This window comes from Prinia subflava, chromosome 9, assembly GCF_021018805.1.
Source record: "Prinia subflava isolate CZ2003 ecotype Zambia chromosome 9, Cam_Psub_1.2, whole genome shotgun sequence".
Taxonomy (NCBI): Eukaryota; Metazoa; Chordata; class Aves; order Passeriformes; family Cisticolidae; genus Prinia; species Prinia subflava.
This window is the reverse complement of record NC_086255.1, coordinates 836,741-861,869: the sequence shown is the minus strand read 5'-3', so window position 1 is coordinate 861,869 and position 25,129 is coordinate 836,741. Positions and strand designations below refer to the sequence as shown.

The following is a 25,129-nucleotide window of genomic DNA, read 5'->3' as shown; positions in this document are numbered from 1 at the left end:
CCCTGTTCCAGTGCTCCACAACCCCTTCCATGCAAAAAGCCTCCCTAAGATCTGACCCAAACCCCCCCTGCTGCCCCTTGAGAGGAGCCCCAGCGCTCATCCCAGTGCCACCAAAGTGTCCCCAGGCAGGGCAGGAGGAATCTGTGACACCCTGGGACAGGAGCAGGCAGTCCAGCAGGGGAGAGCAGTGCAGTCAGTGCCTGCAGTCCAACAGGCTGGCCCAGAATGCACCCAGGCATTTTTGTTATTGCTGCTGTCACCTCCTGACCCTGGGAGGTTCTGGAGATCAGGGCCCAGGGACCTGCTTCATTTAGAAGCACAGTCTGTCCTGATGAGATAATTTGAGGCAGTCCTGCCTATCTGCAAAGGACAAGAGAAGTCTCTTTGCTTGAAAAAAAGGAACAATTGAGCAGCAATTAAAAAAAAATCGACTTTTTACCAAGCAGGCAGCCTCCAGCTCCACTCAGTCCCTCAGCTCTGCTCCCCCTTCCCCTCAAGGACACAGCAGGCTCCTCCTCCAGGCAGTTCTTGTTGGGTAAACACGAGGCTGCCCAGGAGCCACCTCTGAGGAATCCTCCTTCCTTCCTCTGTTCCTCTGCAAGGCCCAGACACGTTCATTACAAATATTCAGCACTTTCTGAATCCCATTACGCCCTTCCCTGTGCTCAGACCTGGGGACGTGTGGTGTTTCCTGAGCAGCAGCTGCCCTTGGCTGCCTGCACAGGGGCTGCACAGCTGGCACAGCTGGCACAGCTGCTGCAGGGCTGGGCACAGCTGCCCTGCCCTCACTGCCACCCCAAATCCAGCCCTGGGGTGAGCTGGAGCTCAGCCCCTGCAGGGCTTTGGGGTGCTCCCAGCCCAGAGGCACCCAAACAGGGCTGGGAGTGGCAATCCCTGCCTGCCCCTTCTCCTGGGCACAGGGCACTGGGGAGGGTGGGCACGGCTCAGCCCCACCTGGAGCTGCCACAGCCCCCAGTCCCAGCTGGAACAGGGACTGAACAAACCCCACAAGCTGGGCTGGGTGCTTGGAGAGGAGAGAGCAGACACACGGCATTTACACCACAGAGCCCAGAGCCCCACACTCCTGGGGCTGGAGGGGCCTTAAATCCCACCCAGTGCCACAGCAGGGACACTTCCCCTGTCCCAGGGAGCTCCAAGCCCTGTCCAGCCTGGCCTGGGGCACTGCCAGGGGTGGGGAGTCCCCACACAGCCCTCGGGCCACTTCGAAAAAGGATTTGAAATTTATAAATCAAAAATTTTCAGCCCTCTACCCAAACAGAAACAACCCTGGGAATACTGGAGCAAGGCTGGGTTGGGCAGAATCACCCCAGCTGCTTTGCACTCCTTCATCCCTCTTTCCTGTGCTTTCTGTTTGGGTTCTCCCATTTTTAAACTGATAAAAGTTATGGGAATTTCTGCTGAAGAGCTCCTTTTCTGCTGCACTGGAAAGTAACAGAAATAATCCATTCATGACCCAGGGTGGGGCACAGGAGAATGACAAGGAGCTGGAAGGTGAGGGGTGACAGCAGCAGGGATGTCTGGCACAGCCTGGCACTGCCACCACAGGCACTGGGAGAAGCAGGAGCTGCTTCTGGGTTTTGGCACTAAAATGTTTTGGGTTTTTTTACTTTAAAATTGATGGTGCAGAAGCCATGTCACCCCACTGGATTCCATCAGATGAATAAATCGCCCTGGAAGGAGGTCAGAAAATTAGTAAAGGGTCTTCTGTCTTTGGAGAAGTGAAAAGGAAAAGCTTGAGGCACAGAACTACAGCTGGAGAGAGATTCCTGCACAGGTAAATCAGTGTACAGCAGAACAGAAACACGGACAGACATCACCAGTGCCCCACAGGATGCTCCCCAGCCCAGCAGTGCCCCAGGCCAGGCTGGACAGGGCTGGAGCAGCCCGGGACAGTGGCAGTGCCCTGCCCACGGCCCTGGATGGGACTGAAGGTCATCCCAAGCCATCCCATGGCTCTGGATCTCCAGCAGATCCCAACCCCTGCTGGCTCCGAGCCCGGCCCTGCAGCCTCCCCAGCACGAGCAGGAGCTGCACTTCCATTTCTGCAGGATAATTTGGAGCTTTCATTTCAATATGCATTGCCACCACCACTCCAGGAACTGGCGAGGGCTGGAGTAAATTGCTTATTGGAGCGGGAAGGGGAGATGGGAAGTCAGCAAGAATTCCTGAAAATCTGCAGAGTCAGGGCTAAGTGACAATGAGCACCTTCTGCAAGGAGCTGTGCTGGGAAAGCCTCCCTCTCTGCCTTCTTTAACAACCTGGTTTGCTGCAATTTCCACCAAATGAGCAGCGAAACGAGGGGAGGCACAGGGGCTTCAAAAGCAAAGAGAAATCCAAACCAATCAACCCCTCTAAGAACTGGAGAGTCACCTCCAGCCCTGTTCTACAGCTCTGTCCTGTCCTGGGGGTGCTTGGTGCTAAAACCAGGGAATCTCCCTGCCCCGGGGGAGGGGGACACTGCAGGGGCTGGCACAGGATGGCCCTTGCAGGTCCCTCAAAAACCAAGTTTTCAGTGACTCCATGGCAGTGGCAGCACCAGCAGAGCCCCACAGCCCCACCCTGCCGGGCTCAGGGGGTGAAATATCCCCCAAACCCTGTGCAGGGCCCTGCTCCTCTCTGCCACCAGACTGGGTGACCCTGGGGAGCCACAGCCCTGACTGCCCTCAAAGCCCTGCTGCTGCCTTTGGGAAACCAAAAACTCCTCAGAGGTATCAGTTCAGGCAGGGTTTTTCATCCCCATTCCTCCCTTTGGGGGAAATGCTTGCTCAAGCCCCTGTGCCCACCCCAACAAACTCCTGGCCCTTGTGACCCCAGGCAGGAATTCCCCCCTTTGTGCCAAATCCCAACATCACCTTCAATGGGATAAAAACCAAGTTCAGACTGAGGGAAGAGCTCTGTGAGCAGCAGAAGCCAACAGAGAGCATTTCCCACCTCCTAATGAGATTTCTCACCACCAGAGCTGTGAGAACAGGGCTCAGCGTGATGGGATTGAACCCGACACGTTTAATAACAGCAAGAGCAGGATTATTAAACCCCATTCAAGCCTTGCTTAGAAAGCAAATGATGCAAATCCTCGTGTCCCTGGGTGAGTGCTGGGCTGAGCCCTGCTCCAGACTCTGCTGGGCTCACATCCCACAGCTCCAGGCTGCAAAGGCAGCCCCTCCTGGGAGCTTTCTGCCCCGGCTTTTATTCTATAAATAGAATATTTATTCTATTTATATAAATATAAATATTTTATTTATATTTTATATAAACAGTCGGGGGTGTTTGGACAAGGCTCTCGGGCATGGGGGCACTGCTGAGGGGCCTGAGCTGGGCTGGGCCCCTGTGGGTCCCCTCCTGCCCAGGATGCTCTGTGAGCCCCAGGTAAGGTTCACCTTCACCCACTGGTCTGGAACTGCACCCGTGTGAGGCTGAACTGTGGGTCCCCTCCTGCCCAGGATGCTCTGTGACCCCGGGTAAAGCTCACCTTCACCCACTGGTCTGGAACTGCACTGCTGTGAGGCTGAACTGTGACACCCCTCCTGCCCAGGATGCTCTGTGACCCCGGGTAAAGCTCACCTTCACCCACTGGTCTGGAACTGCACTGCTGTGAGGCTGAACTGTGACACCCCTCCTGCCCAGGATGTCCTGTGACCCCGGGTAAAGCTCACCTTCACCCACTGGTCTGAAACTGCACCGGTGTGAGGCTGAACTGTGACACCCCTCCTGCCCAGGGGAAGGAAGGAGCCCCAGGGATGGCTCCTCCTTGAGCTGGGTTTGTGGCAAGAGGGGCTGGAGAGCAAAAGGCACCATAATTTACACGGGGAAGCAGAACCCATTCCTTTGGGGACACTTGTGGGATTATCTGGAATGATGACAAGTTGCTCTGAGCTGCTGAGCTGTCCTGGCAAGCTGAACTGTTCTGGATCCTTCAGTGGGATCCATCACCTCCCAGTACAAACCAGTCATCACCAGTTGTCATCCCCACAGCCCCTGTCTCAGACATTCCACTTGCATCAACACCTCTCAAGTGAATGTTCCCCTGGTTCTCAAACCTCTGCACTGGGATGAGCTATCAGGCTGGCTTCACTCATCAAAAGGAAATCTTGGCAGAACTGTGCCCAAAACTGGGACAAATCTCTGCACCTGAGAGACCCCAATGCCAAATGAGAGTGACAGTGACATTTTACACACTGGGAACCACTGCTGAAACAAAAATCTTCCTTGCCTGAACAGGGCTGAGAGGGCAAGGGCACGAGAAAATGATTCTCTGGAGAGAATCATTTCTCTCTGGCAGTGCCAGCACCTCTGGGGATGAACCTTTCCCTAAATCCAACCTAACCCTGCCCTGGCCCAGCTCCAGCCCTGCCCTGGGTCCTGTCCCAGGGAGCAGAGCAGTACAAATCATTATTAACATTGGCATTAAAGCCCCCACAATCGGAATTTTTTTGGCATCTCTTTCAGGGGATCCCTTGCTGTGGCATTCCCTGGGCAGTGAATCCAAAGAGGCACAGCCCAGGGTCCTCGCAGTGACTGCAGAGCTTCTGCAGCCCTGGGTCCTGGGTGAGTAAAACCCCACTGAGACCCCCCCAGCCCCGCTGCTCCTCTGCATTACAGACCTTCATGGACTCCAAACTGGGCAAAAAAAGCTTGTATTGGATTTTTGGGCCGTTCCTGAGAGCAGCAGCTCTGACCCGGGTGACCTCCCTGCACACGGGGACCTCCTGAGCAGGAGGAAAGACTCCTCCTGAATTATTCATGGAGCCACGGCAGAAAATGGGAAAATGAGGCTGGAGGTGCCCAAGGGCACAGCAGGGATTAGTGCTGGGTGTGGCTGGGCAGGGCTGGGCTCTCCTGGGCTGTACAGAGCCTTTCCCAGCCCGGGGAGGGGAGGTGGGACCACCCCGCACCCGAGGGTGCCACGGGGCCACAGCAGAGCCCAGGGGTGATGGTGGTGAGGAGGAGGAGGAGGATGGTCACCCCACAGCCTTCACCTCCCACAGCCCCTCTCACTGCTCCGTCCAGCCCCAAAAACTCTTCTGGTTCTTTCCCAGCCTCACACAAACTCCAGCAGCGATTTTGCATCTCCTCCCTGGAGGGGAGGTAATTCTGAGAGGACTCTGAACTCTGCAGCACCAACCCTCCCAGCCTGCCCTCGCTGTCCCACAGCAGTCATTTCTGCACGAACCAGTCCTTTTGTTTCAGAGGGAAACCTTCAAGCAGACATTTCTGGGGGGATTTGGGTCAGAAGTTAGGTCTGGAATTCTGAACCCAGCAGGCAGGAATCAGCAACGTGGCTCTGGTGCTCCATTTTTTATGGTGGTTCCTGAGTGAGGTTTAAGGTCCCAGGTTCTGGAGGTCCCAGAGGGAGCTCAGAGTGGAACAGGGGCTGGCAGCAGGGATTTTCTGGGAATGACAGAAGCCCGGGCTGGTTTGTGTGGGAAGGACTGGGATCCCCTCCCATCCCCTCCCTGTCCTGGCAGGGACAGCTCCACTGTTCAGGCTGCTCCGGGCTGGCCTTGGGCACTGCCAGGACCCAGGGCAGCCCCCACACCCCCAGGTCCTTCTCCTTTTCCCCCTCCACCATCACTACATCCTGCACGTGCAACAAAATCCATGAAATTCCATTTAGCACTCTGGGGAAGCTCCTATGGCACACTCCAAGATGGGAAATGTAATTAATTTCCCTTATTTATATTCTGGCCAAGAAGGAAGATTCATTTTACCTCGTTACATTTCCTCACACTTTAGTGAGGCCTGATTGAGGGACAGGGGGAGTCACCCAGGAAACATCCACAGCTCCAGAGCAAAACTGGGTGCAAACAGCAGGGAAATCCCTGAGCATTTGGTTCCCACCTTCCAAGGGGCTGAACAGGAATGGCTGTTTGATTTGAATAATAATAATAATGGAAATAATAATAATAATAATGGAAGTAATAGTGTAAATAATAGTGGAAGTAATAGTGGAAATAATAATATTGATGATAATAACAATAATACTACAAACCCTGAACCCTCAGCCTTCCAGGGCCCCCTTCTCTTCCAGGGAATGCTGAGATTATTCCCTAGCCTAACGTACCATGCTGAGAATTACACCAGGAGGTAAAAGACCCTGCAGATGCAAATGCTAAAAGTGGAGCTGAATCCACTGAGATTGGGGAATTCCTGCCTCCATCGGGTGTAGTTTTGCACTGGGTCTGCCCCACATCCAGCCCTGATTCAGGCCAAACATAGGGAATATATTAACTGAAATCCACTCTGTACTGTCATTTTACAGCATCAAAACCAGCCCCCAAATTGCTGGAAAACACATAAAAACTAATTTTTTAAAAATGCTCTTTTTCTCTCACCAATAAGCAAGACAAAAGCACACAAAGCAACTCTCATCTTCTACAGGGACCTCAGCAGGATCTGCTCCCTTGCTTCTCTCTCCAAACCCCAGTATTCCTGGGGAATTCCTTGGAGAATATTCCCCCAAGCAGCACACAAAAGCTGGGCCTGAGCATCCCCTGGGAATTATTTTGTATCCCAGCACCATCCCCCTCAGCCCTGGCCACACCTCAGAGCTCCCAATGGTTTTATTGCATAAATACATTTAAGGACATGCAGCAGCCACCAGAGCAAGGTGTTCCCTCAGCTCTGATTTCAAACTGGTGGGATTCTCCCAGGAATTCTCATTCATTCCTCTTCTCCAGACAGGGACAAGCAAGGACTCCTCTTGGAATGATCCCATTTGTTTTTTCCTGCTAAGACTTCTGCTCCATTTATAACGAACACATCCAGTTTAGTGAGGGCTTTTTAAGCCACACAAATCTCAATTAATTCAATTCTGCAGCAGGAAGAGGAAGAGCCCAGTGCAGCTCCTCAGAGGGACACGGGGCAAAGGACAAGCTGCTGTCCCAGTGCCACCCCAGCAGTGCTGCCAGCCCAGCCTGCACCTGGCTGGGGAAAACCCCCCCGGCAGGGATGAGAGCAGAGGAACTGCTGCTCCTGAGAGTGAAACCCGATTTAAACAGTGCCCTTCCCGCAGACAAAGGCAGCTCGGTGTTTTAACAAGCACTTACAGATACAGTAAATTAACTCTGGCTTTCATTCATGACATTTACCAAGAGCTGGGCATGACTGAGGGGATTTGGGCTGTTTGTCTTTTGTAACTGCCACTGGAGTATCGATATTTTTCCTTTTGTCAATACCCTGCTATTACGTCCCAGCACTGAGAGCCTCTTCTGGAGCAGCTGCTTAACCACGAGCCTGGCCTAAGCAAGCCTGGGCTGTGACCTTCTCCTGATGTCCAGCCTTGCCCTCAGGGGCTGTCCCTGCCCCCAGACATCCCAAAGCCTTGGGAATCCCCCTGTGTACGAGGTGCAGTGTGATCCATAAATCCAGCCTGGTCTGTGCATGTATTTCCATCAATAAACCCCCCGTGACTGCCCCAGCAGGGATGGTGCAAAAATGTTCAATATCCCAGGGCTGTGCCTGCCCTGGCCCTGCCCCTGCTCCTGCTGCAGATTGCCCTGGGAGCCCCAAAGAGCTGAATTTCCACACTCCAAGGGCCATCCCCCATTTCTTACAGGGGTTTATTGGGCTCTCCCAGCCTCTAGCAGGGGTTCCTGTGCAGGGAGCAGGGAACTGGACCCATTTCAGTGATCCTGGGCACTGTTTGAGCCCTGTGCCAGCTCACCTTCCCTCTGGTGTGCCAGCACAGACAGGGACCCACACGGCATTTTGTGCTGAATATTAGCCAGGGTAGGAAGTGATCACTTTAATACCTATAAACATTCATTTGCTTGCTTCGTTACCCAGCATTAGGGCTGGGCAGACCATTCCCAACGAGCTCAGTGGAGGCACTGAGCACTCCCAGCCCAGCCTGCTCCAGGCCAGGCGTGGGGGACACCCAGGGAGGCTCCCCAGGAGAGGAACACCACCTTCCTGCTGGGAACACTGCTCCCAAAATTGCTCCGTTCTGCTGACCTAATGCCTCGGAACTCTGGTGCAGAGGAGGGCTGGACTAGTCTGAAGTGAGAAGGGCGCAGGGGGAATTGCCAGGAGTGGAGCCCTGAGGATGGGAGGGAGCCCAGCAGAGGGACCCAGCCTGGCAGGAGCCACCCCAGGGCTGCAGGGGCTGCCCAACACTCCCTCATGGGCTGCAGCTGGCAATTAATCTCATTAGGAGGAGGAAGGAGGGAGTTTGGAGCTTGCACAGAGGTTGGACAGAGGTCTCAGCCCATCCCTCCCAGTAAGGAACTGGGAGGGAAGAGGCTGGCAAGGAAACATCTTGGAAAATGCTGGAACATCCAGGCCAGGCTGGGCACTGGGAGCAGCCTGGGACAGCAGGAGGTGTCCCTGCCATGGCAGGGCTGGCACTGGGTGGGCTCTGAGCCCCCTCAAACCCATCCACACTGGGGTTCTGTGATTCCCTGAGGATCTTAGGCTGAGCTCAAGGGTTTAGCAGGAGGAACTCCAGAGCCCCATCACCTTCCCAGGTTCTGTGGCCACTCCGGGCCAGTCTGTGCCTCTTTGCTGGGAGCAGGAGCTGTTCCTCCCACCCCACCCTGGAGCATCCCTGGTTGTGCCCTGGAGCTCAATCAGCAGCCCCTGCTAACGAGGGACTGGCAGAGCTCGGACTCAAACCTGGCACAAAGCTGGGCGTGACACTCAGCATCAAGGTGCTGAGAGGAAAAAGGCTCAGTCACTTCCCAGCTGTTCCGTGGCAGCCTAAACCACCACGTTTAAACCCTTAAATAATGCTGAGAGCCAGGGAACAGGTGGCAAATGGATTATATGGCAGATGGTGCCTTTTTTAATATTTGTGCTGGCTGCTAATTTACAGAGTCCATAAGCACAGACTCATCTCTTACCTTCTTCACTCCTACCATTAAAAACCTGCATGTGAGGGAAATAAAAGCCCACTTCTTGATGCAGTAGCTGCAGAGGGGTCTTAGAGATTACCAGACACCCCATTCCTTAATCGCTGCAGGGAAGTGCTGGTGTTTGCAAGGTTTAATGCATTCAGGGTTTCCTTGGGACAGATTTCAGAGCCTTGGCGTGGCAGTGCTGGGAAATGCAGTTTCCTCCCCCAGCAGAGCACAGGAAGAGGCAGCACAGCGAGGAGCTGCATCTCCACAAGCTCCTGTTTAGTCTTTATGTTAAACCTGGCACAAAACCCACACTCCCAGCCAGGCTGCCATGAAATATTTAAGGGAACATTTGCCTGGGAGACGCACGAGCAGCACCACCGGTGGATGCAAAATGAAGAAAGGCAATAAAAGCAATACCAGCCCAAAATGGGGCTGAAATTGCAGTGCTGGAACCTCTCCTGTTCCCCTCCCTGGCGTGGGAGCAGAGAGCACAGAAATGTGGGGCCAAGGCCCTGTCACTGCACAGAGCTGAGCTGCAGCCTCTCCAGCCGTGGATCACTCCATGGACAGGTTCCTCAAGCTCCAGTATTTTATTCCATATAAACCAGGATTTTATGCTGCTATTAAACCCAGGAGTTTTATGCTGCTTCTCTCCCATACGTTTATTTCATCATTACAAGTTTTTCTAAGCTCAGCGCAGCGACAGAATAATCCCCAAGAGCACCAGGGACTGCAGAGCAACCTGCACCAGGCAGCACCTCCCACCCTGCCTGCTCAGCCCCATTCCCAGGGATCCAGCTGGGATCCTGCACACATCCTGCAGGGAAGGGCACCACGTGCCTTTAAATGCCCTGAATACCCTGTGTTCCCTCCTGGCTTTGCCTGATTTTCCTTCACAAAATGTAAAATAAATGGTATTAAAAATGAATTTTAAAAAATGCCCGCTGCATTGTGCACACTCAGTTCCTCCCCTAAATTCCTGGTGATTTACTTCAAGGGAATTCCAAGGAATTCCCCCTGTGAGGGTGGAAAAGCAGCAGAGCCTGGATCCTCACCTGCCCTGTGCCCTCCCCACACCTCCCACCCTGCTATTCCCAAAGGTACTAATTAGGCTGCCAGGAATTAATTGCAAGGCTGCAAAACCAACCACAATCAAAGGTCTAAAACAACAAATATTCACTCCTAAGGCTATTGATTGAACAAATCCCTGTGACTGGAGACACAGGACTGCACAAGGTAGGAATAGGACACTGATCTCTAACAGAATCAATTAGCAGGGTATAATCAATTAACTGGGGTAATCACACACACACACACAATGTTCAGCCTCCCAGGCACCAATAAACACGGAAATTGAGGTTGGAAATAACTTAATGTGGGGGTTTTTAAGTTCATTGCTACTGTGTGCCCGTGGCCTTTCATAAACTTTAGACAAGGGGAAGGGGGGCAGGTCCTTAACCACAAGGTCATTAACCCCAAGGTCATTAACCTCAATGTCACAGGTAATTTAACCACAAGGTCACAGGTCTTTAACCCCAGGGTCACTTTTTAGCTCAGCCTGGATCAGGAATGACACCCTTGACTCCTCACAGGAGTTCCCTCCCCGTGTCCCTCTGAAGGGACCATCCTGCAGCCCCGAGCATCCCAAGTGCAGTTCCCAGCACTGCCCTAAAGCCAGAGCCGCCCCGCCAGGCAGGGATGCCCCAGTGCCTCCCCAGCTGCCACCCCCAGAAGGTTTCACTCCACACCCAGAAAGGAGATTTTCCCTTTTTCCAGGCAGTGAGCCCACCTCAGCCTCTGGGAAAAGCCCCAGGCTGCCTCTCCCAGCAGTTTGTAGCTCTGAACACCCAGAGATTCAGCTCAGGGCTCCAGCAGAGGCTGCCCCACGCTGAGCAGGCACTGGAGTGCCCTGGGCTCACAGGTTTGCCCTGAGGTGAGGCAGGAACCAGCCCTGGAGTGCCCCACAGTGTCCCGGGGACAGAGCTGTGACACAGCCTGGCACTCAGGGGATGTCCCCACGCTGCTCCAGATGCCACCCAGCAGTGCCAGCCGTGCCAGCGTTCACAGCACCCCCCACGCCCCGCAAGCCACCCGGAGCAGGGACCTTACCTGGGAAGGGCGAGGCCAGCAGGGGGACCTTGATGGGGGACACGGCCAGGAGGTGGCAGGGCGGCAGCCCCGGGGGGCCCTGCGGGGGCTCGGGCTCCAGGGACACCAGGGCCAGGCTCTGGGTGCCACCCACGGCTTTAAGGCTGTTCTGGCAACCACCTGTGGGAGACAGAGACACCGGGGTGAGCCCAGGGGAGGGCAGAGGGTGCTCAGCACCCCTGGCACGGGATGGGGCAAGGGCAGCACGCCCCAGCTGGCCCTGGGTGCCCCCCAGAGACACCAGGGCCTGGGCAGCTGCTCTGAGCCTGTTCCTTGTGTTCAATTCTGGTCTCCAGGGCTCAGCAATCACAGAATCATTCACACTGGACAGGACCTGCAGGGTCACCGAGCCTAAATCCTGACCAGCCCCACCCTGTCCCAAGCCCAGGGCACTCAGTGCCACCTCCAGGAATTCCTGGGGCACCTCCAGGGATGGGCACTCCAACCCTCCCTGGGCAGTTCCCATCCCTGAGCCCCCTTTCCATGGGGAAATTCCTGCTGCTGCCCACCCTGAGCCTGCCCTGGCCCAGCCTGAGGCTGTTCCCTCTCCTCCTGTCCCTGTTCCTGGGAGCAGAGACAAAGCAGCAAAGCCAAGGAGCCACTGGAGAGGGTCCAGCAGAGGCCACAGAGCTCATTTTGGTTCTGGAGCATCCCTGAGATGAGGAGAGCCTGTGGGAGCTGGGCCTGCTCAGTCTGGAGAAGGGAAGGCTGAGAGGGGATCCCATCAATCCACACAAATCTCCCCAGGGGCTGTCAGAGGCCGGTGCCAGGCTCTGCTCAGTGGTGCCAGAGACAGGACACGGAGCAGTGCCCAGAAACTAAAGCACAGCAAGAGCCAGCCCAACGTGAGAAAGAACTTCTTTGCATGGAGCAGCTGCCCGAGGAGGGGCTGGGCTCTCCCTCTCCAGAGCCATTCCAAACCCTCCTGGACACGGTCCCTGTCACCTGCTGCAGGTGACCCTGCCTGGGCAGGGCCCTGAGCTGGATCATCTCCAGAGGCCCCTCCAAGCCTGGTGTTCTGTGACTGGGACGTTTCCAGAGGACCCCCAGAGTCCCTTGGCTCATGGTGGCTCCAAAGCCCAGCTCGTGGCTTTTTTAGCCACTAAAGCCCCCAGATGTGAACACATCACCACAATTCAGAGGGACAAGGCAGCAGTGACTCACACACCATGCGGAGTTATTAAATTTAAATGAAAAAACCTAATAAAAAAGTCAAATATTTGAACACAAGGAACACAATTATTCTCAACTTTCCTAAGTGTAACTGTCTGATGCCAAATTTGAATTTATTCCTTGCTATATTAATCACCCACTGCTGCCTCACCTGCCTGGCTGCTCTTCTGTGTCCTGCACACAAATCCCTGAGTTTGACAAGCTCTGCATCTCATCTCCTTCATCCCAAAAACCCAGAGGGACACTTCATGGAATCCCTGAGGCTGGAAAAGCCCTCCCAGCCCGGGGAGTCCCCCCTGTGCCCTGTCCCCAGAGCTCTGAGTGCCACCTCCAGGAATTCCCAGACACCTCCAGGGATGGGCACTCCAACCCTCCCCGGGCAGCCCCTGCCAGTGGGACCCAGGAATGCCCCAAATCACAGCTCAGACCCCCTTTAGCCCCTGCACAGTCACCCCCCAGCCTGACAGAGGCAGGGAGGAGCTTCAGAGCTCAATCTTGGCTAATTATGTTAAATAAACAAGAACAGGAGCCATAAAACTCCTGAGGAGCAAAGCAGATCTGACAAACAGCAGCTGTTCCTCCCTCCACGCTGAGCTCGGGATTCAAAAATTAAGCAATCATCAGCTTATTATGGCATCCAGCAAAGCTCTCAGCTCCCAGATCCTGCAGGCAGTGGGAGACACAAATCCCCCTCTGATCCCCCTCCTCACTGCAGCCTTTCTCACCCTGGGGTTTCTCTTTCTGTGAATATCCCAGCAGGGAAAACAGGGAATGGGTGTTTGGGAAGGGGATGCAGCCCCCTGCAACAGCTCCAGGCAGGAGAACCCCAGCAGGAGCCTTGGATGAGATCACAGGGTCACGGAATGGTCTCTCCCAGCTTTGTCCCAGCCCTTTACAAACAACTGTTTCCCAACAAAATAAGCAAAACCTGCATTAGCAAAACAGAATTTTAACATTTTCACCCATTTTAACAGTGTCACCCAAAAAAGTCCATTATCTCTACAGTCAGTGTTCCTGCATGCCAAGGAACACCTGCAGATGCACTAAGCAACAGGAACACAGGCCAAAAAACTCACAAATATTGAAGTGTTGACCATTCAGCAGTGGATAAATGAAAACAGATGGAAACAATGGAAAGTAAAAAACAAAATAAAAAAGCATCAGTGTTCAAGCAATCCAAGTGTTAACTACAAGCTCATTGTTGCTTCACCTGGGAAGTTGAACAATCCTTCAGCAAGGCCAAACGCCTGCCCTCCACGAGCCTGTGCTCATTCCCAATCCCAGCTGTCTGCTGCTGGGAAAAGCCTGCACAGATCCCCTGCAGCTCCTGTGGAAACCAAAGCTGTCTGCAAACACGACTTTTCTGTGGCGTCCTGCAGGGCACATGAGCAGGAAGGTTGTTTACTTCTCATTTGATTCTTTTCTTCTGGAGAGGAGGATGTGATTTCCCCAAAGAGGGCAGGGAAACAGGAAAATAACGTGAGCCTGTCTGGGCAGCAGAGCCCGCCAGCCCCGGAGCTGCCCTGCCTCATTAAACTTTCATCAGTGCCCTCATCAAAGTTTCATCACTCGGTTGAAAGAGAAGTTGGGGTGGTTTCCCCTGCTTTGATGAAGTTCTCTCTCCTTGTCTCCTGCTGAATAATTCCATGGAGGAAGGGCCATCCCTGCGGTTCCAGTGCTGGAGGGAGAGCAGGGGCAGGGGCAGGGGCAGCGGGTCCTGCTCTGCCTCAGCTCAGCAGCACCCACAGCTCATCCCCCAAACACAGCCCTGGCCTTGCCAAGGCCTCTGCAGGCTGGCCCAGGGTCCCTGAGGGGCTTCCAGCTGAGACCTCCTCACAAACAAACCAGAGCTTGCTGTAAGTTTTTCTCAAAAAGCCCTGGAAGAGGTTTTAGAGTTCCCATTAATCACCCTGCATTCACAGGGGGATTTCACAAGTCAGAGGCCATGAGAAGAGGAGTGAAACGCCATCACTGATATTCCAGTGAGGGGGAAATGCAGGGGGCTTTTCTAGCAATGGAGTTTTCCCTAGACCTGTTTTTGTCAGGTACACCCTGGCAGGGAGGTGAAAACTTGTCCTGGGAATCCACCAAGGCTGGAAAAGCCCTCCAGGATGGTCCAGTCCCCCTGTGCCCATCCCCACCCTGTCCCCAGCCCAGGGCACTCAGTGCCACCTCCAGGAATTCCTGGGGCACCTCCAGGGATGGGCACTGCAAACCTCCCTGGGCACTTCCAGGGTTCCTGAGCCAATCACCATCATCATCATCCTCATCATCATCATCACGTGGCACCAGTCCTGCTGTAACAGGAGCTCCAAAGTCTCCTGGAGGGAACTCTGTGCTTGCATCCAGCCCAGCCATTCACAGCCCCCAGCCCAGCTGATGGCTTTAAGCAGAATTTCCTGTATTTTTAAGAAGGATTCTCTGCATCTTTAAGCCCTGATGTCTTTAAGTAGAATTTTCTGTATTTTTAAGAAGGATTCTCTGCATCTTTAAGCCCTGATGTCTTTAGGCAGCATTTTCACCATTTTTAATGTGATTCTCTGCATTTTTAAGCTGCAGGACTTCAAGCAGAATTCGCTGTCCCTTCCTTTGCCCTCAGTTGCAGACGAGCCCGACGGTGCCATTGTCACCCTCAGGCCCCTCTGAATGCAGACAGATGTTCCCAGATGTGCCAAACAGCTGCTGCCCCATGGCTGCTGAGAGCTTTTGTGCCTCACACCCCCCTGGCAGTGCCCTGAGGGGAGGGGGCACCTCCTCCTTGCACTGACCCGGGCTGAACCCAGGTCTGAGGGGGGGCACCTCCCCAGAGACCCCCCAAGGGCCCCGGCAGGGACAGGGACAGGGTCGGGGGGAGGGACAGGAGGGGGGGATGTGGGGACAGGGTGGGAGGATGTGGGGACAGGTATGAGACACGAGGGGTGGGCAGATCTCCGTGGGGAAATTGGGATTTGTGGAAAGCTTTCACCTCGTGTGGAATAAAGGTCTCCTTTCTCAGCCTGAGCCTCTGTGTGTTTAGAGACCCTAAAAAACTCCAGATATCTTGATATCCCTGCAAAGGGAATCACAGGGATATCCCAGAAAGGGGAACACAGGGATATCCCACAAAGGGAACACAGGGATATCCCACAGAGGGAACACAGGGATATCCCACAGAGGGAAACACAGGGATATCCCACAGAGGGGAACACAGGGATATCCCACAGAGGGGAACACAGGGATATCCCACAGAGGGAAACACAGAGATATCCCACAAAGGGAACACAGGGATATCCCACAGAGGGGAACACAGGGATATCCCACAAAGGGAACACAGGGATATCCCACAGAGGGGAACACAGGGATATCCCACAGAGGGGAACACAGGGATATCCCACAGAGGGGAACACAGGGATATCCCACAGAGGGGAACACAGGGATATCCTTGCAAAAGGAAACAAACACACCAATAGCCCTGCAAAGACAAGCACACCTATCTGCAAAGGGAAAACAAACACATCAATACTGGAAAGGCTACACACCTGGAAAGGCTACACGGATAGCCCTGGAAAGGAAAACAGGCACGGGGATGTCCCTGCCCTCCCCTGCTTTCCGAGGGAGCAAACAGCTGCTGGCACTGCCATTGTCACCCCCAGTGACTGCCACGAGCAGCCCCGCTCACTCTCCTGCTCTTGTGCAATAAATACAAATCCCCTGGTGCTCCCGAGCAGCCCTGGAAGCACCGGCAGAGCTGGGTTTATCCACCGGGAGCCCTCGGGTCAGGCAGGACGATGTCATGGCAAGGTCAGAACCACCAGCCTGCCCATAGAGACATTGCTCGTGGGGTTATTTCTGTAATTTAATTGGGGAAACAAACTCCACTCAGAGGTTCTCTTGATTTGGGGAGATAACAGGAAAAGCACCAAAGAAACACAGACTTAATGAGCAAAACAAAAACTTTGTGAGGGCTGTGGTTAAAGCCGAGCATTGCCAGAGCTAATAAAGCAGCTTGGCAGTGCTTGAATGCTCCACAAACAAGGAGAGGTTTGATGGCTTTTCAGGGACGTGAAAGGGGTCCTGCTGTGCCATTCTCTGTCCCCAAACAGGGAGCCCCAGCACGAGCACTTAAATACGAGATAATCCAATTTGGGAAGCCAAAACCTGAGTGCCTGTAAATGGAGATGAGCTTCCAACACAGAGCTGGTGCTTAGGAAATACAGGAGGTCAGAGGCCCTGGGTCGTGTATTTCATGAGAAAATAGAACCATACTGAACAGAGAGCAGCCCCATTTAATTCATGATCTGTAAACTGGAATTGCCGAGCAGACTGGAGCTGTGCTGGGAGGTGTGGCTGTGTGTGTGCTGACACTGCCCTGCTTCTGCAAAGGGCACTGGCACTAGGAGAAGACACAAATGAGAAGGATGGAGATGTTCATCTCCTTGGGATGTCCCCCACACATCCTCGTCTCTGAGCAGGACACACCTGGGGCAGGATGAGCTGTAAGGCCCATTCCAACCCCGCCATCCCACGGCTCCACGCAAACCTTCCCAAACACAGGCAGAGGGACACCCCTCAGCCAGGGAGCACTGCTGGTCCTGAGAGCCAGGAGTGCCAGAGTGCCCCACGCAGCTCCAAATGCCACCAGTCAATGCCACAGGGCTCAGCTGCCACCTGACAGGGCCACCACGGTCCTGCCAGCGTTGCCCCCCCGAGCCGAGCTCACAGGGAGGTGCAGGACACTCCCAGCTGGGTGAGAGCCTGGGTCCACCTCATTTTTATCTCAAATAGGAAGATCTCATTTTGTTCTCCAGCTACACTGTGCATTTCTCCAATTAAGCTCTTCAATTTGTCCTTACACTTTCTATATGAGTGGATCCATGGCTCTTTCTTAACTCTCAACTATTTTCTAGGATTCCAGAAAAAGATATCTGACTCTCACTGACATCTTCCTATGAATTGACAGTCTTGTGACTCCTCCCAGTCAGGATTTTTATCCTGAAAGGAGCCTCAGAGCTCCTACAGATGTGTTCTAGTGCTTTGCTCGGGGGGCACCTGGCCAGCCCTGGGCTCACCTGCACACTGAGAGCACGGAACACTGACCCTTCCTTCAGACACACCAGAGCTCTCGTGGGACAAACACGGGGATCCTTCCTCCCCAGACAGGGCACAGGCCACCCCTCCCCTCAGAAACACAACACAGCACATCACTCACGGTCTGCACCCTGAGACAGAGCAGAACTGCTGCTCCTCAGGCAAGGAACACCTCGCAGGAGCTGCAGCTGTTAAATTCTGCACATTAGCCTTGGCCAGCCCCCTGCTCACTGCTTTGTCTGAGGAAGGCTGCAGGCCCATTGAGAAAACAATTATATCATTACTGATAGCCGGGGAAGGCTCCCGGAATGAATCCTGCTCAGGAACCCGATTAACTTCCCTTTATCCCACTGAGCCCAGCAATTTGCGCCCAGGGTTTTTATCACTCTTCACATTAAGTGCAGATATTGCACAGGAAACGCTTCCAGCGCTGCCACAGCCCCTGGAGCAGCAGCTGCTGTCCCTGGCTGCAGGACAGGGACGGGGCCACCCTGCAGGAACGGCCACACGTCCCTGAACAGCCTGGGGGGATTGGCACCGACCTCAGCAACATCTCAGGCATGGGAAGGAATTCTTGACTGGCCCTGGCACAGGTACCCCGAGCAGCTGTGGCTGCCCCTGCATCCCTGGCAGTGCCCAAGGCCAGGCTGGGCACTGGGGCTGGAGCAGCCTGGGACAGTGGGAGGTGTCCCTGCCATGGCAGGGGGGCACTGGGGGGATTTGGGGTCCCTTTCCACCCAAACCATGCCAGGATTCTGTGATCCCATTATTTACAGAGATGGCTGGGGGGGTTCAGCTCCTCCCTGCTCCTGTCCCACCCCGAGGGAGCTCAGCTGGCAGCCGGCCCTGGAGCTGTGCTGGAGGAGAAGCAGGCTCAGCTGCAGGGCCCTGGCCAGGGCGGGGAAACCCTTCCCCTCCCGGGTTCCTGCAGCCCACAGAGGTGGCACCAGGCTGGCAGGGTCCCTGTTCTGCCTGGCACTGCCCCGAGCTGCTCCCAGGAGTGCTCTTGCCTTGTATCTGCAATTTTGCATGTGAGAAAATAGGCTTGTGCACGTTTAAAATACTGAAATATTTTAAAATACTGAAATATTTTAAAACACTGAAGACTTCTAAACCTGCAGAGACAGGAGGGGCTGTGGCTGCCCTGCCCAGACCCCCTCCCTCAGCAGCACACCCACCCTGTGACTGCCCAGGCAGCCCAGGCATGCAGCTGCTTTTCTGTGTAATAAATACCAACAACTCCTCTAATAAATAGAAATTAATTGATACCAGGGTTCCCCCACAGCAGTGACTCCTGCAGCTGAGCCCTGGGCAGTGCTGGCAGGAGGAGAGGACAGCTGAGCCACAGCTCTGCTAAAACACCAGAACACAGCCCCAGCCTGAAGGGGCCAACACGTGCCAGGACATTCCCTGCTAATTAATGAGGCTGGCAAACGAGCCCAGGGCCAGGGGCTCCTCCAGCACGCTCTGAACCTCAGCTCTGGTGGCAAACACAACGTGCTGGTGCTGCACAGCTCTGAAATACAAACTGCTTTGGGGAGAGCCCAAAAAGGGGAAAGGGGAGCTCTGCTCAGCCCCAGGGGCAGCAGCTGGGCTCTGAGGAAGGCAGGGACAGCTGGCAGCAAGGCAGTGACTCTAATTCCCACTTCAGGAGTGTGTTTAGGGCCTGAAACATCAATGGCACTTTTCTCCTCATTCTCCTGTATAGAAGTGCTATTTTAATTGACTCCTGCAGTGACAAAACAGAGATCCAGCCCTGCTGGAATGCATGGTCTGCTCTTGTCCAAGGATAAATGTTCTTTTCCAGGTATAAATCCTAGTTACCTAAAGCATCACAGAATATTTACACAGCTAATATTTGTATTTATAACTTTTGGTTCTTCTGTTCAGTTATGCAGATTAATGGAATTTATTTCACAAATGACTGAGCCTTAATGAGATGATGGATCCACCGCTCCTCTCTGCTGCTGGCTGTCTGCAAAAACCCCACCAAACTCTGGAAATGAGCAGCCAGCAGAATCCTGCGCCACAGAATCATAGAATCATTTCGGCTGTCAGCGATTTCTTGTTCGAAAAATAAACTCAGTAGGTGGGGAGTGGATGGTCCCTTCCCTGCAGAGGTCACCAAGCAGCTCCAGAACAGCCTGGCACAATCTGCTGTAATCACACACGGCCTTTTCCTCCTCTCAGAGCCGTTCAGAGGCCGAACTGCGCTTGGCCATCGAGGCTCTGCTCAGGCAGGGGACCCGCAGCTGAGGGGAAGCGAGCCCGAGCTCCAGAGAGCAGCTCTGCTCCAGAGAGCTCTGCCCCGACCCAAAGAGCAGCTGTGCCCCAGAGAGCGGCTGTGCCCAAGCTCCAGAGAGCAGCTCTGCCCCAGAGAGCGGCTCTGCCCCGGCTCCAGAGAGCAGCTCTGCCCCAGCTCCAGAGAGCAGATCTGCCCCAGCTCCAGAGAGCGGCTCTGCCCCAGCTCCAGAGAGCGGCTCTGCCCCAGCTCCAGAGAGCGGCTCTGCCCCAGCTCCAGAGAGCAGCTCTGCCCCAGAGAGCGGCTCTGCCCCGGCTCCGGAGAGCGGCTCTGCCCCGGCTCCGGAGAGCGGCTCTGCCCCTGCCCCGGCTCCGGAGAGCGGCTCTGCCCCTGCCCCGGCTCCAGAGAGCGGCTCTGCCCCGGCTCCAGAGAGCGGCTCTGCCCCGGCTCCAGAGAGCGGCTCTGCCCCGGCTCCAGAGAGCGGCTCTGCCCCGGCTCCAGAGAGCGGCTCTGCCCCAGAGAGCAGCTCTGCCCCGGCTCCAGAGAGCGGCTCTGCCCCGGCTCCAGAGAGCGGCTCTGCCCCAGAGAGCAGCTCTGCCCCGGCTCCAGAGAGCGGCTCTGCCCCGGCTCCGGAGAGCGGCTCTGCCCCAGAGAGCAGCTCTGCCCCGGCTCCAGAGAGCGGCTCTGCCCCAGAGAGCAGCTCTGCCCCGGCTCCGGAGAGCGGCTCTGCCCCAGAGAGCAGCTCTGCCCCGGCTCCAGAGAGCAGCTCTGCCCCGGCTCCAGAGAGCGGCTCTGCCCCAGCTCCGGAGAGCGGCCCTGCCCCTGCCCCGGCTCCGGAGAGCGGCTCTGCCTCTCCGGGGGATGCATTCAGGGAAAACCACCGAGAAACAGGCAAGCATTTCATTATTGATGCACTTGTTTCCTGACCTGGGATCAGCTGAGGGGCCAAGACGAGCGTGGGCAGCGGCCTGGAGGCAGCGGCCGGCCTGGCCACAGCCACGGCCACTTGATTGCTCAGCAGCAGAGGCTTCTCAGCCCCCTGGAACAGCCGCGACTCCTCCGGCTGCAGCCAGGCCGAGTCCAGGGCAAAGGCGTTGTTCAGGTAGATCTGTGCAACAGAAAGAGAGAGAAGGGTCACAGCCTGAGATCCAAAATTCAGGAACACGAGTGAGAATGAGCATCTCCAGCTCGGTATTTCAGCAGGCAGAGCTTTCTGCTCCCCCAGGGCTGGGGCTGGAGTGACCACTTAAAAATTAATTGGCTTTGACATGACCCATCAGCTGCTGCAGCAGCACGGGGGGCAAGGAATCCCTGGGGCAGCCTTGTCGTGGCACAGCCACCCCGAGGGACCCCCGGAGCACCAGGGACTGCGGCCACCACCCCAAAAACGGGGCTGAGGGACTGCAGGGGACAAACCCAACCGAGGGACTGGGGGGACAGAGGGACAAACCCAGCTGAGGGACAGGCAGGGGTCAGAGGGACAAACCCAGCTGAGGGACAGAGGCACAAACGCAGGTGTTCAGCACTCAGCTGGCAAAGGGGCAGATGTGGGGCACAGAGGTGGGATGGGGACACGGCCCCCGAGGGCCAGCCTGGCACTGGGGACGTGGCAGTGCCCGCAGTGACACCGCTCTGCCAACACTGCACTGTGGCACCTCTGGGACAGACGGTGGGAGAACGGGGAGAGAGGGAAGATGGAAAACCCCCATAATCACATCTCGTGGGAAGATGAGGACATTCTACCCAAAGGAATAAATCTTAAAGACATTTTAGTGTCATTGGAACTTGTGCAGCTGTGAGCGCTGCTCCATCACCCGCCCTTCCCGCATTCCTCCTCCGCAGGGTTTTCCTGACAAGCACCGACCTCTCCCAGCCCGGTACCCGCGCCACTGTTCCCGCGGTGTCCCGGGTGTGCTCAGCCCCCTCGGCACGCCGGGACCGCCCTCACCTTGCAGCTGGGCAGCCTCTTGTCCATCCAGCCCTTCCCGGGAGGCGGCACCGCGGCCGTGTACGCGGGCGGCAGCACCGGAACGAACTCCACGCTGGAGGACGGGGGAAATCCAACCACGGGGGAATGCGCTCCGAATATCCACTGCCGAGGGGCGAGGACGAACAACAAACAGCAGAGGAGCAGTTAGCAAAAGGATTTTCCCCCGAGTACCCGATACTTCCCGTGATTTCTTAAGGACGCGACAGAAGAGCAGGGAAAGGTCAGGAATGTCCCTCCAGCCCGGCACGGGTTTGTGTTTCCCTGGGCACGGCGGGGCGAGCGGCAAACGGCGCTGGCAGCACACGGAGCTTCGGCAGCTCCGGAGCAGCAGCCTGGAGCCGGGCAGTGGCTGCAGAACGCCTTTCCCTGCCCGCACCGAGCCTTTCCCGAGCCTTTCCCTGCCCGCACCGAGCCTTTCCCGGCCCGCGCCGAGCCTTTCCCGAGCCTTTCCCGGCCCGCACCGAGCCTTTCCTGAGCCTTTCCCTGCCCGCACCGAGCCTTTCCTGAGCCTTTCCCGAGCCTTTCCCGGCCCGCGCCGAGCCTTTCCCGAGCCTTTCCCTGCCCGCACCGAGCCTTTCCTGAGCCTTTCCCTGCCCGCACCGAGCCTTTCCCGGCCCGCGCCGAGCCTTTCCCGGCCCGCACCGAGCCTTTCCCGAGCCTTTCCCTGCCCGCACCGAGCCTTTCCCTGCCCGCACCGAGCCTTTCCCTGCCCGCACCGAGCCTTTCCCGAGCCTTTCCCGAGCCTCTCCCGGCCCTTCCGACGCGCCGGGAGCGCGGGCGGGAGCGGCAGCGATGCCTCTGTGTTCCCGGCTGGAATCGGCCCGCCAAACGGGCTCCACAGCACAGGCACCTCCGCGGCTCCGCCGAGCTCTCCCGCTGGGCAGTAATTGCTGTTCCCGTTTCATTAGAGCAGCCCCGGCTGTTTTCTGCCGAGCCGCAAGAGACGCTCGAGCTCGACAAGGCTGGAAATCATCACACGGAACCGAGCGGGCGCCACAGCGCTCGCGGCTCGCGTTTATTTTTACTTCTGTCTACCCAAAAACACAAAGCCGAGGAAAACTGCGCGCACGGCTCCGACCCCGCCGCTGTGAGGGGCGGGCACCCGGCCGAGGCTCCGCTGCTGCGAGCAGCTCACGGCAGCAATTAATAATTGAAATATTCATCAGGGAGAGCGCTGGCGCGACACGCCGGTTCCAGTGACACGGCTCAAAACTTTCGTCTTTATAAATATTCACAGAACGCTCGGCGGCGATGCTGCCCCGGCTGCCGGGGCGCGCCTGGAGCATCGCTCCCGTGCCGGCTGCATCTGCGGAGAGCGCATCGTGCGGCCGGCGGGGAGCCCAGCCCGGGCCCCCGGAGCGACCCCAGCCCCGCCGGAGCCACCCCAGCGCCTTCGGCAGCCCCTCTGCCCCCGCAGAAATCCCCGCCGCACCTTTCCAGAGCCGCTGGAAGTGCCGCGCTCCAGCACACGCGGGGCCGCCACCGAGCCCGCGGGGCGCGGAGCGTCGGGAAGGGGGCGCAGGGCTTGGGAACGGGGGGCGCGGGGCTTGGGAACGGGGGGTGCGGGGCTTGGGAACGGGGGGTGCAGGGCTTGGGAACGGGGGGTGCAGAACACAGGGGAGGGGGGGATGCAGCGCCCCGAGGGAGGGGATGAAAAACCCAGGAAGAGGGGATGCAGAGCTCGGGCAAACGGGGGATGTAGAGCCCGGGGAAGAGGAGATGCAGAGCTTGGGAAGGGGGCTGCTGCAGAGCGCGGGGAAGGGAGATGTGGAACCCGGGAAAAGCGGGATGCAGCGCCCCGGGAAGCGGGGATGCAGAGCTCGGAAAGGGGAGGATGCCGAGCTCGGAGAAGGAGGGTGCGGAGCCCCCGCCGCCCCGCGGGGTCTGTCCCGCCGCCGCGTCCCCCCCCGGGCGGGGGTCTCGGCGCCGGGCAGCGGCTCTGGCAAAGTTGTGTCCCCGCACGGCGGCTCCGCCCTTACCTGGCCGTGCAGCAGCGGCTCCGCGGGCAGCAGCGGCAGCAGCGGGGGCTCGGCGGGGCCGCGCCAGCCCGGCCCGGCCCGCACCAGCGCCGGGGGCGGCAGCAGCAGCGGCGGCGGCGGCGGAGGGGGGGCCCCGGCGGCGGCAGCGCCCACCCGGAGCAGCCCCGCGGCCGCGGGCAGCACCCAGGCCCAGGGGGGAGCGGAGGGCTCGGCAGGCGGCGGCCACAGCAGCGGCGGCGGGCGCGGGGCGGCGGCCGGGAGCATCCTGCATGGCCCGGGCCGGGCCCGGGGCCGGGAGCGCCGCGCTCCGCTCGCCTCCGCCGCCCGGCGCAACTCCGAGCCCGCGGCAGCGCGGGAGGCTCCGCCCGGCGCGGGGAGCGGGGCGGGGGCGCGGCGGGGCCGCCCCGGGAGGGGGAGGGTGGGGAGGGACGGACGGACGGACAGGAGGAGGGAGGGGCGCCGGTGCAGCCCCCGCCGGAGCGCGGCTCGTCCCCGCCGGTTTCGGCCGCCGGTGCGGGGGCAGCCCCTGCCCGCGGGCTGTGGCAGGGATCGGGCTGTGCCGGCACCCCCGACACCCCCAGCTCCCTGAGCCCCCCTCAGCACTGAAATCCCCCAGACCCCCAGAGGGGCCCAAGCTCCTCGCCATCCTCCAGAAGCCTCAGCCCCAAAACCTTCCCCCGGTGTCCCCTTCCCCAGCCGTGCGAGTGCCACGGCAGCAGAGCAGCAGCGAGCTCAGGTGTCCCACGGCTGGGATAAAATGGATTTAAACTGCCAGAGGACAGGGTCAGGTGGGATATTGGGATGGAAATTCATCCCCATGAGCGGGGGAACAGAGTGCCCAGAGCAGCTGTGGCTACCCCTGCATCCCTGGCAGTGCCCAAGGCCAGGCTGGACACTGGGGCTGGAGCAGCCTGGGACAGTGGGAGGTGTCCCTGCCATGGCAGCAGTGACACTGGGTGGGATTTGGGATCCTTTCCAACCCAAACCAGTCTGGGATCCCATGAATTTCCTGGCAGACAAGAGGAGAGGAGCCTGGTGCCACTGCTGCTGCCCGAGAGCAGCTCCCTTGTCCAGCCCAGGCCTCCCCAGGGCTGTCAATGTTGCCTTACAACCTGTGGGTTTATCCTTTACAACCTGTGGGTTTGTCCCTATAGCCCGTGGGTTTTCCCCTACAGCCCATGGGGTTTCCCCTATATCCTGTGGGTTTGTCCCTATAGCCTGTGGGTTTGTCCCTATAGCCCATGGGTTTTCCCCTATAGCCCGTGGGTTTTCCCCTATAACCCGTGGGTTTGTCCCTATAGCACATGGGTTTGTCCCTATAGCCCGTGGGTTTGTCCCTATAGCCCGTGGGTTTCTCCCTGTATCCCGTGGGTTTTCCCCTATAGCCCGTGGGTTTTCCCCTATAGCCCGTGGGTTTTCCCCTATAGCCCATGGGGTTTGTCCCTATATCCCATGGGTTTGTCCCTATAGCCCATGAGTTTTCCCCTATAGCCCATGGGTTTTCCCCTATAACCCGTGGATTTGTTTCTCCTGCCGTCTCCTCCCTGCTGTGAAACGAAGGAGCTGAGCAAGCCTCTGTGATGGCATCACAGCTTCCAGCAGCTCCAGCAAAAATTAAAGGAATGAATAACGTCAAAACGGGCCAAGCCTGAATTCACAGAACACACGA

At 57.1% G+C, this 25,129-nt stretch overlaps 1 protein-coding gene across 1 annotated transcript in view; it reads right to left on the bottom strand.

Annotated features, from left to right (window-relative positions):
* Positions 1–23,831, bottom strand: part of TCERG1L (transcription elongation regulator 1 like) — a 51,319-nt gene extending 27,488 nt beyond the window's left edge. The window contains exons 1-4 of the mRNA XM_063406440.1: positions 23,461–23,831; positions 21,440–21,583; positions 20,419–20,599; positions 10,971–11,129 (exon numbers count right to left, since the gene is read on the bottom strand). Of these exons, the coding sequence (XP_063262510.1) occupies positions 10,971–11,129; positions 20,419–20,599; positions 21,440–21,583; positions 23,461–23,724 (748 nt within the window). The 5' untranslated portion in view covers positions 23,725–23,831. The remainder of the gene's footprint in view (positions 1–10,970; positions 11,130–20,418; positions 20,600–21,439; positions 21,584–23,460) is intronic.
* Between the last annotated feature and the right edge of the window lie 1,298 nt (positions 23,832–25,129).